This window comes from Astatotilapia calliptera, chromosome 18 (genome assembly GCF_900246225.1).
Source record: "Astatotilapia calliptera chromosome 18, fAstCal1.2, whole genome shotgun sequence".
Taxonomy (NCBI): Eukaryota; Metazoa; Chordata; class Actinopteri; order Cichliformes; family Cichlidae; genus Astatotilapia; species Astatotilapia calliptera.
The window spans coordinates 20,628,963-20,641,029 of NC_039319.1; the positions used below are offsets into that span (position 1 = coordinate 20,628,963).

Below are 12,067 nucleotides of genomic sequence, written 5' to 3' on the forward strand. Positions count from 1 at the left end.
TTTACCAAATAATTATCTGAATCTTACAACAAACGTTTTCATCTGATGTAAAATGTATAGAAATCCATTATTGTACATAGCATTTTTTTTAGGGTCCCATCATAATTTCTTCAGAAGTAGCTAAGTACTGTATATGATGCCAGTATTTTCCCACATTTTCTAGATACTGTATCAGTACTGTGTGTAAAATGCCATCAAAAAGTCAATTAAGTTTTATTCTTTCTCACCTGTCTTTTTATCTCCTTTCACTTTTTAAAGGTTGCCATGTTAGAAAAAATATTTTGCCCTGCCATGCTGTTTATTGATGTGGCAAATGAATGGTTTATGAAAATATATCTAAATCTGTCATCAGTAATCAGTAATGATCATGTCTCACCTCTAGTCTTCTCTGTCTTAATTTCAGGTTTTCACCATGTGTTGTAGACAGTTCAGGAGGTTAACACCAAGCAGTCTACTTTCGGGTACTGTTTAGAATACCAGAATAGGGAGGATGGTGTAGGTTTAAGTTTATTAGACTGATGCATATATACCAACAAGACAGTGTACATCACTGTGACAACAGCGTTTGTTTTCATTCAAAGGCTTTATGGTTTTTCCTATAATACCTGGTGGGCCGGTCTCTAGTCAAAATGCCCGGGTCGATTTTTTGTCCCAGTCCAGCCCTGTATGTTTGTTATTCAACTTGTGTTAAAACATTTAATCACGTAGCCAGAACTGTATGTTGTACTCCACTACTGCGTGGTACAAAAGTCCCCTCCTCCATCCCCATTTTCTTGGAGTTTGGCGAGGTCACTGAGGCAGTTAGACATCTCTTTGGTAGCAGGACCCTTGGGGTGGACATGGTTTGCCTTGAGTTCCTGAAGGCTCTGGATACTGTAGGGCCGTTAGTTGATACACCTCTGCAACATCGCATAGAGATCTGGGGCGGTGCCTCTGGATTGGCAGACTGGATTGGTTCTCATCTTTAAGAAGGGGGACTAGAAGGTATGCTCAAAATACAGAGGGGTCACACTCCACGGTTTCCCTGGGAAGGTCTATGCCAGGGTACTGAAAAAGAAAGTGACTCTGTGGTTGAACTTCAGATACAGGAGGAACAATGCAGGTTTCGTCCTGGTCGTGCAACAGTGGACCAACTCTTTATCCTACCAAAGATATTTGAAGGTGCGTGGGAGTTTTGCCCAACCAGACTACATGTGGTTCGGTTTGTGTGTGCTTCGGTGGTATGTGGTGTGTGGCCCTTTGCTACAAACCATTCACTCCCTATGCAACTGTTGAAGAGGCCGAAGATCATTCCTGATCTCAATTTTTTTGTTTTTTTGCAGAGGATGTGATTCGGTTGGCTTTGTAATGTAACAATGCAATACAACCCCCCCCCCCCCCCCCCCCCCAAAAAAAATAATAATAATGCTGCAAATTTTAGAAGATGTTCTGTCATAATATTTCTAAAGTAATTTTGCTAGTCTACTGTACAATATCCAGCTAGGTCATCACTGTAAATAAGTTAAATCTAATCGACAAGATGGAGCATGATGTACTAAACATCCTGTTGATGTTACTGCTAGACAGATAACATCAGAAGCCCATGTGCACAAGACATGGGCTTCTATCTGTAAGTATAACCGCAAGCTGTTTTCATCTTAGCTGTTGACCTTCACTGAAAGTTCTCAGTGCTTGTTTTCTAATTTCAAAGTCTTTACTGTTGATGTATTGCCATGTCTTACTCGAATATGGTTAGAAAGCAAACAATGTCATTAGTTACACTTGATCATCTCCTGCTGTGACAGACATCGCACTGTTCTCTTTTGTAGTACCGGTTTGGATCCACTTTTGCATTCAGAAGTGCGTTAATTTGTCATGGAATGGATTCAACAAGATACAGTGCTAGCTGTACAGTTTAATAATAAAGCAAAGTCCCATTCTGTATAATTCTGTATGGCTGTCACATTTCTGTATTTTCTGTTTAATTAAACAGTTTATCTTATCTCATCTCATCTTATGTAATGTTATGTTATGTTATCTCTTCTCTTCTCATCTCAGTCTCATCTCTTCTTATCTTATGTTGTCTCATCTCAGCTCATCTTATCTTATTCGAGGGACTCTTTCATCTGGGGAACAGGAGGGACATTTACACTGACAGCAAACTCTCTCACCGAATTTTGTTGAATTAAGATGGTCTTGAAAAATCAAAAATATATTTACTTTTCTGTATTTTCTGTTTAAATGAGTTTGTTTTATTGATTTTTATTTCAGTTTCCCCATCCATTTTCTATTGTGATATCACATTTATTTTATTGAATTTTAATAATATTATTTTTAATGTTTTGGCTTCTGTAAGTAACGCAGTAATCTCCTCTTTTGGGGGTGATGAATATATCTTATCTAACGATATCATTATTGAGAATATTATAAGTAAAGTAAAAGCATTAGAAAGATAGATATATAGTTTTCAATGATGTTTGACTATGAGATTGCGAACTGCAGGAACTCGGTGATGTGGTTTTGTTGGAAACTTCATGATAAGCAATTACACTTACAATAAGTGCATCATGACCTATTTCAGTGCTCCAGATGCAAAGCTTTACCGTTGTTGCATGGGTCTTGGGTATAAAATAAGTTCCTCTGACCTAGAAAAGAACATCCAACCTCAAAGCAACCCACTTGTAGCGGCCCACGTGAAGTCAGAGCACGGAGGTCTTCAGTGAAGCTTTCATCCTCTTTAAACTCTTATCTCCACTTGTATCTAAATGTCACATACTTTATATCTATCTATAAATATATATATATAATTATTTTTATGTCTCTTTTAAGTTTATGTCAAGAGTCACAAAGAGGAATGACGCTTTATAAAACGTCCCATGTTGCACGGCTGGCTCTGTCTTATCAGGGTGTGTTGATGCAGGTCACACTGGTCACATGTCTAACATGTGTGACCTAATATGTCTCTTTTCAGTTTTCCTATAATTACAACTTCTAGTTTATATTTGGCCAACATATGACACAATGAGCACTGAATAATATAAAGAGCTTTTTCAAAAAGCTTCTGTATTTTGCTTTTATTTCAATTCAGTTCAGCGAGCAATACTTTTTAACCACACTCTTTTTTACGTGACAGTTTTAATAATTTTGTACTTTACAAATTTCTTTGTATAAATACAATATATAATATGATGCATAATTATTGTGCCCTACCCTAAATACAAGCAAAGTTGTAACAAGTTTAATTGATCGCTTATTTTATAGAAAGTACTTTTTAATTAGAAGGGGTTTTTTTTTCCTTGTAGTGGTTTTATGTAAGGTTTTACCATTTAAACGTTTCCACTCTTGGTTGGACAGAATTTTGGGTTCTATAAATAAAAAAAATTAGGGGGGTTTTCGTGACAGTCTAGCACCACTGATGTGGTCAGAGCTGAGGTATAAATGAAGCTCCTCAACAGTGCACCCCCTTTCACTCCACTTGAAGATAGGCGAGACAACTTTATCATCAGAATCACTGTTGTCAACTGAAACAAAGACATGGTGACAATCAAAGCCATGGCGATGGTGATCGCACTCACTATTTGTCTGACTGCGAACAGTTCTGACGGTATGTACTTGCTGCCTTTCTGTTTTTCATCTTTAATTTTAATTATTTATTACTATTATTTATTATTATGTATTTTCTTTCCTTTTTCACAGGCTATCGTTACTGCTGTCGAAGATATATGACAGGCCGATTACGAGATCTTGAAATTAAGGGGTACTCAGTCCAGACTATTAAGGAGATGTGTCCCATTGATGCCATCATGTGAGCGTCACTAAAATCATTTTAAAGGTTAAAGACAGCTTCAATGATTACCGTGGGTGTATAAATATTTACATATTGCTTTGTTTTAATGCAGTTTCCACACAAAGAAGGGGAAAGCATGCGCCAATCCAGCTCTGAAGTGGGTGATGGACGCTGTTGATCGTTTAAGGTGAGATTTTTAGAAAGAAAATAATGAACAAATGTTCTGATTTGAAACAAACAGCAAGAGAAGTAACTCCATCTATCATCATTTTAGGAATAAAGCGCAGAAGATCCACCAGAACAACTCACTGTAGCAGAAATAGAGGATCGTCTGAGCTTTTTAAGGATGCCAGCTACAGCAGACTGTTTTCTATGTGAGCTCTGCAGCCTGCAGCCAGCAACCAGCAATGCATCACTGTTTTTAAATCCAGTTAACTCCAGCTTGAAGAGCCTGCTGTAAATGGCGAATGTGGTGTTCAGCAATGCATATCTCAGCTCAGTTGTAAGAGCTTGTATCATATTATGTCTTTATCGTCTTTGTAAATCTTATTTTTTGCTTTTATATGTTTATAAAATAATTTATAAAAAGAGTCATTTGTTTTATTAATGGTTTTGTAGTTTCATCTAATCATTCAAATAAAATGAGTACCTGTTCCAAGTCTAAAACAACTTGTTCTTGTGTGCTGTTTAATTTTTTATCGTTAGGCTGTGTACACCAGAAATAATTTTAACTTTGACTATATGTATATATATTTATCTCCTTTTTCCATCACACTTTGATTGCATCACTTTTTTGTATTTTTTCTATTTAATCAGCTGCTGTAACACAGTAGCTTCCCAACTTTTGTGATAAAGAAAGTATTTCTCATCATATTCTAATTACATTATCACAAACTGAGAATGCAGAATTCTAACTTATTGTAAATGCGGTGATTTAAATGTTTAAACAAGGCATCCACATTTTTTTGGCCACACGGCACCACAAATGGACATTTTTAAAGTAATTTACACAAATTTCCCATAGTCTAAGTCGATATAAAAGCACAGAATTCGATGGGCATTCATCCATCACGTCTCCGCCAAATAAAAAAAACAAACTTTCCTTGCTTGGAAGCAAGGTTCACTCAGAAAAAAGCAATCTACATGTAGCAGATATGAGATAAGGGCATATTACAGATGATATATTTTATTATGCTCTCCATTTATCATGATAAAATAAGATAGATATAATAAGAAATACATGGACTGACAGTCACACAGTCTCAAAAAATGGAAACAAAGTGCCAAAAAATCCCCAAACAAACAAAACCCCAAACTCTCTCTTATTGATATGCAGACAATGTTATTTCTGTTATTTCTGTATTTTTTAAAGTCTTATGATGCCATAGTCAAGCGTTTTACACATTCATCCAACAAGTAAAAGAGCAGACTGAGTCGAAAGCAGACACCGTTAATGTCGTTAGTATCACAGATCAAAACAAAAAGACCCGTTAAAAACACCTGCCGCAGTCCCCTATCAGTCAGAGGAAGCGGTACAATTAAATCGGTATCTCTCATTTTCTCCGCTTTGCTTTTCTCTCCACTGAAGAATCTGCTCACATCTATAATCCCACATTCTTTTTATCATTTTATGTCTCCTGATGGCCTGTTATCACAGAAACAAGGCATGTTTTGAAGCCATAATTAAAATTTGGACACATCTGTTTATGTCGAGAGAGGCCATAAACAGAGGATTTTTTTATGCCAACTTAAGTTTGACTCGGGTCAGACCAACAAGTACTCTGGATTTGATCTTTTAGAACATGAGGAACGCTTCATAGGATGAACGTTGAGTAGAAATAGCCTTGAAAAAAATGGACTATTCACTTAAACTGAATTGCTCAAACATAATAACATCAGTGCTGTACAGTACAAACACACCAATATGATGATATACAGAACACAGAAATAGAAAAACAGTTAAAAACAGTTACACAGGAGATTTTCTGAACTTTACTGTAAAATTTGAACAATGCTGTCATTCCATAATCATACCAATGATTGCAAACGCTACCATTGTTTTGATCCAACAATGATCCAAGCAGTTCCTCTTTGTTTCACTGGGGAAAGTGGCAGGATTTTTTCATGATGTAGCTTCTTCTGCTCTGGGCTGAGCTGAAGTATTTATGAAGCTGCTTGATCAGCACATTACCAGCACAGCCTCACTGACTCAACCTGAAGAGCCACCAGATACAGTGAGATAGCTTCATCATCACTGCTGCCACCACAAACACAGAAGACATGCTGCCAATTAAAGCTGTGGTGGTGATCGCACTTACTGTTTGTCTGCCTGCAAGCACATTTGCTGGTATGTACTTGTCTTTGTTTCTTTTGTTTCTTTGTCTTTTCTCCCTTAATCACATACGCTTACACATCAGCATTGCCACTACTGGGATCTGGCAGATACAGATATTATATTTTACTCTTCCCAGCTTATCGTCACTGCTGTCGAAGGTACATGATAGGCAGGTTACAGGACTCCATCATCAAGGGGTACTCAGTCCAGACTGACACAGAGATGTGTCCCATCAATGCCATCATGTGAGCATCTTTAAAATTATTTTAACAAACTGCTTTAAAGATCAAAAAATACTTGAGACGAAATTAGTGTTTACTGTGGGTGTAAAAATATTTACATATTGCTTTATTTTAATGTAGTTTCCACACAAAGAAGGGGAAAGCATGCGCCAATCCAGCTCTGAAGTGGGTGATTGATGCTGTCGATCATATAAGGTGAGATTTTTTGAAGCAGAATAAAGAGCAAGTGTTCTGATTTTCTAATAAACAGCAAGAGAAGTAACTCCGTCTATCATCGTTTTAGGAATAAAGCACTGAAAATCCACCAGCACAGCTCACAGGGGCGGAAAAAGAAGACCATCTGAGCTTTTTACGCACACGGTGGATGCCAGCTAAAGAAACACTTCACTCTTTTATCTTCCACTGACGTCCGTCTCGTGGAACCTGCTGCAAATGACAAATATGTTGTTAAACAACAGCAATATCAGCTCAGTTTTAAAAGCTTGTGTAATATTTTAATTTTATATTCTTTGTAAATGTAAGATAGGATTTTATAGTTTCATATAAATGCTGAAATAAAACGAGCACATGTGCCCGATCTGCTTGTGTGCTGTTGTTTTCTGTGGTGAAAACATCCAGCTTTGGAAGTTCTGTGCTGCTAATAGTTAAACAATGACAGGTGAGAGTCCTGTGACATGAGCAGGAGGAAGTCATGGGAGCTGAAGAAGGAACCGGTATTTCTGTTGACATGGTGTCATTAGCTACCACTTAATTATTAAAGTAACATTCATGTAATAATTAAGTAATACAGCAATAATGGTTTGAACTGCATAACATTAAATTGCAGTTTATTTAATTGGGTTATATGGGGTCATAAACTGGATGTAATAATGTCTGTGAAGCAATGCAAATCAGAAATATTATAATATATAGTGTAATATATTAATAAGAATATATAACTGCTAGGAATCAAATAGTGATAACTATGCATGTACATTTTTATATACTAAATTTAAAGTGGTAGTAACCTCATAATAATAAGGTAATACTGGTTGATGCTTTAATATATTAGAAAAGTTTTATTATATTATGACGATGAAATTAAACTTACCTTACATCCCCAGCATGTGTTTGAAGGTAACTGTGTAAATATTCTGTCAATTGCTGTCTTTTAAAAACACACCTGAGATAGTTTCTATGCAATAACCAGGAATCCGGGCTGCAGAATGCATAACTCCCTGTTTTCTCTCCATGTTAATAACCTATGAAAGCAAACTCAAATAATGTGTTACTTTGTGTAACCATCACGTTACTTTGTCATAATTGAATGAGTTTATTTGCAGTGCTCATGAATGCGAATCATACAGTCTCGATTTACAAGGTCCTTTGTAGAGGAAAATCCATTAATGAGGTCTGAGCTCCAATCGCACGTGAAGAGGAACAAATTTTTCTCCACCCCTCGCTCTCGCACAGATTTCTCTCAGCAGGATAACTTCTCCACAGAAGAGAGGGACAGGTGAATAATCGTAGAGGAACACAAGCGGCAGAGTTGCAGACTGGAGCAGGTTTCAATAACATGGTTAATTCAACACTCAGACGCAGACTAAAGGATCTCTCCCAGTATAAGTAGTGGCAGGTTGATCAGCACATGACAAACAGGTGAGCTTGATTGTGTCAGGTGTCCCCGAGTGGAAGGTGGGAATTCTGGAAGGATCAAACCCTTGCAAGACAAAGCATGGTTAGGCACACACGCACAAACACATCCACACACTCATAGTGATAAAGAAGGAGAGAGAGAATGGCAGCGATGCACGGGAGGACCATGACAGCCTTGGCTGTTATAATGGGTAGACGCCTGACCTGATGGATACAGACTCTTTGCTCACTCACGCAGAAATGCACTGATTTACTGACCTTTGTCTTTTGTCAGTCAACACCTAATACACTTGTGTGGACTTCCTCTTCTGTATCAAGCTAGAGCCGCTTGCCACTTGTGGTAGTTTATGTGTAATAACCAGAAATGAGAAATATGTAACCAAGACATGAGATGGTTTTGGTGGAAAGTTTATAGTAAGCAATTGCATTTATAGTCCGTGGATCGTGACCTATTTCAGTGGTTCAAATGCACAGCTTTTCCTTTGTTGCATCGGTCTTCGGTATAAAATAAGCCCCTTTGACCTAAAACCTTCGTATAACCTCAAAGCAACCCACGTGTAGCGCCCACATTCAGCAAGAGCACGAAGGTCTTCGGTGAAATACCTGATCCTCTTCAAACACTTATCCCCATATGCTTCTAAATGTCACACACTGTATTAGTTATTTTTAGGTATCTTACATTTTAAGTGCATGTTGAGATTCACAAAGAGGAACAACACCTTAAAAACCTTGTGCTAACATGTGTCTTTTTAAAGTTCTTTCAAAAAAATACCCAAATATAAGCTCATGTACACATTTAAAGTTCCTGTATTTTACTGCAGTTTAGTCCATTATAATTCAGAAGGAAATGCTTTTTTTGCTGGGTTTTCGCTGTGGAGGTTTCGTTGTGGTTTTTTAAACCACACTTTTTATTGTGACAGCGTAAATTACTTTCTACTTTGCAAATTTTTCTCTGTGTTTACAGTTAACATGATATGATGTTTTCTTAAAGGTTAAACAGTCCCACCATGAAGACAAGTGAGTTGGGATAATTGTAGATGATCGTTTAGTTTCTAGAATGTCAGCTGACACGTGCGCTTACATTTTTATACAACCTGTTGCACACATATTGGTTATCGTGTTGTGGGTCATGTTGTTTTCTGTGTGAGCTTTGCCGCCAGCAGCCAGCGACTCTTTTGGTTTGCTGGTGTAAACAATGCAGTATCAGCGCGCGTGTAAGAGAAAATCTTTATAAATGCATTTTGTGTTGTGCTGTTTGAATGATGTATCCTTCCTCCTTTACTCTTAATTCTCTATTTAACAGGTATTACAGTCACAATTTGAATTCTACTGGAAGGATTGTACAGCACACATTTTTGTTAACTTTAAAAAACAAGACTTGGGTTCCCCAGTTTGAAATTATTTTGGATTTTTTCTAATCAATGCAGGATCAAAAATACGGCCTTTGCATAAGTCTTGCTGTAAGCTGCAGCTTAACCAAACATTTTTGGTCACCTTTAACGAGCTTCGGGCATTCTGGCTGGAAATTTCTTGGCACTGACTCGGCCACAAATTTTTTGATTACTATCAAAAGTGTAGGCCATTGGTGTCCAACTCCAGGCCTCAAGGGCTGGTGTCCTGCAGGTTTTAGATACTACCCTGGGTCAACACACCAGAATCAAATGATTAGTTCATTACCAGGCCCCTGGAGAACTTCAAGACATGTTGAGGAGGTAATTTAGCCATTTAAATCTACCGTGTTGGATCAAGGACACATCTGAAACCTGCAGGACACCGGCTCTTGAGGCCTGGAGTTGGACACCCCTGGTGTAGGCTACCAAAACATTTAATAGGCGTGCATCTATACTTTTGTTCCCGTGTGGGTTACAATACCGGCATTCATTTTATACTTAATCCCCTAGTTGTGCCAGATTTTGAATTACTACGGTGTAAACCTTTTTGTATTTTCTGTTTAATCGGCTGCTATAAGACAGTTATTTCTTCTTCTTCTTCTTTTTGGCTGCACATAGAAAACACATATGTTCCATAGCCCAGGATGACATCATTGATGTGGAAAAAGCATAAAATTTTATGGACACTGGTCTATCAAATCTCCACCAATGAAAACTCTTTCCTTGCTTGAAAGCAAGGCTCATTCAGAAAATCTACCTGTAGCAGATATGAAATAACAGTTAATTACACAATGGTAAGAAAAATCTGTCATAACACAGGAAAAGATAAGCCTGAAGCAAACCCACTCACACAGACAGAGTGGGTTTGCTAGTTTCAGTTTAGTTTTTATTATCTTTTGTATTTATGATGATACAATGATAAAGAATAGAATAAATATTAGAGATCTAGAGTGATTGTAGTGATCTCAGTCTCAAAAGCACATTTGACCGTGTCCACAGAGTGTCCTGTGGGAGTTGCTCTGGGAGTATGGGGCATCTAAGAGCCGATCAGTCCTTATACTTCTATTGCAAGACCTTGGTCTGCATAGCCGGCAAATAAGTTTGCTGGTGGGTGTTGGACTCCATCAGGGCTGATTCTGATCATAAATTTTATGGACAGAATTTATAGCAGTAGTCAAGTGGCAAAAGGCTTCCACTTTGTTCTCAGAATCTCGTATCTGCTTTTTGCAGATGATGTGGTTCATCAGCACCTCCAAGTCTGAGGTCATAGTCATCAGCCAGAAAAGGGTGGAATTACCACTCTGGGTCGGGGGTGAGTTACTGATGAGTTACTAATGATGAGTTACATCCTTTTACTTGATCAATGTACATTTTTTTTTTTTGCAACAATCCAAAACAGCGAAAAATACAATGTCAAGTCCAGAATATTCTTCAGTAAAACCTCAAAGGTACTGAATGCTCAAAAATATGCTGAAAGGAAACTTAAGCACATACTCCCACACAATGTAACTGTTTAATTTAACATTAAACACAGTTAAGGCTCACAAATCACATTCCCATCTAAGTGGGAATAAATAAAATACATATGCAACAGTGGGAAGTGTAATAGTTTATACTTCCAGTGTCTTTGAATGAAACAGTTCGGCTATACTTCTGTTTGCTCTCCAGTTGTATTTAGCAGAGGCTGAGCAACCCAAGCGTGTTCCTTCTTCTTTTTCCTAACAAAAGATAAAGATGGAAACACCACAAAGGAGAAACAAAGATGTTCTTTTTATGAACAAATATGCGAAACACTGATACATCTTACACCACATTGTTTGTTTTATTAAAACAGACACTAATGTGTCCTTGTATGTATGTCCTTGAGTGACTTATGTATGTATGTATGTATATATATGTATATATTGTACTATTCTTAGTTAGTGTATTGTCTGTCTTGTCTTAATGTTGGTTTAAAATGGAGCACTGTAACAAAAAATAATTTCCCCCAGGGATCAATAAAGTATTCTGATTCTGATTCTGATTCTGATATTTGAATACAAATACCATATATAAAATATCACACTTGGGTAATAAAATAGTGACAGGTTTATAATTGAATTTTTGTCTCAGCCTTTTGGATTATGACCAGTAAAAATCAATGGTTGTAGCTATGTTTAAACCAGTGACATTTCCCTAATTTAAGAATGACGCTTTTGTGATGTCAATGCTGAGAGTCACAAAAAGGAGCAACGCCTTATAAAATTTCCCACATTGCACTGCTGCCTCTACAGGAGTCTTTGTCCGGTCAGGGTGTGTTAATGCAACAATTAACATGTATGATGCAATGTTTTTCTTTTAAATTGCCCATAATTATAATTCCTTGCTTCCTACTGAGCTGGTTTGAAATCAATTCCTCCCAAAAGTTACACGTTTTTACACAGTTAATAAGTAATCACACTACCTTTTTGTGACAGGTGTGTGTATGTGCATAAACACTGTAAGACTGGAAAAGTGTTAAATAAAAGTTGTTCCATAAATTTCCATAATCAAAACAAATGTTTCCAAACACTGCCGTTGTGTGGATCCATGTGGATTCATACGCCCCTCCTACTTGTGCCTCTGCTGGGACTTTTTGTGATGATGTCACATGTCTTGATGCGTTTAGAGCTGAGGTATAAATGAGGCTGCTGAGATTAACAGTTTTACCAGCACAACC

At 37.3% G+C, this 12,067-nt stretch overlaps 2 protein-coding genes across 2 annotated transcripts; both read left to right on the forward strand.

The window, feature by feature from the left end:
- The first annotated feature begins 3,468 nt into the window (after positions 1-3,468).
- LOC113011060 (C-C motif chemokine 20-like) lies at positions 3,469-4,353 on the forward strand. Its single transcript, XM_026150426.1, has 4 exons — positions 3,469-3,583; positions 3,676-3,784; positions 3,879-3,953; positions 4,041-4,353. The coding sequence occupies exons 1-4, from the start codon at positions 3,514-3,516 to the stop codon at positions 4,078-4,080; spliced, it is 294 nt and encodes a 97-aa protein (XP_026006211.1). The 5' UTR covers positions 3,469-3,513; the 3' UTR covers positions 4,081-4,353.
- A 1,693-nt stretch (positions 4,354-6,046) lies between these two features.
- Positions 6,047-6,687, forward strand: LOC113011061 (C-C motif chemokine 20-like). The gene is made up of 4 exons (XM_026150427.1): positions 6,047-6,113; positions 6,238-6,346; positions 6,464-6,538; positions 6,627-6,687. Exons 1-4 carry the CDS (start codon positions 6,047-6,049, stop codon positions 6,685-6,687), a joined length of 312 nt encoding a protein of 103 aa, XP_026006212.1.
- The last annotated feature ends 5,380 nt before the right edge of the window (positions 6,688-12,067 follow it).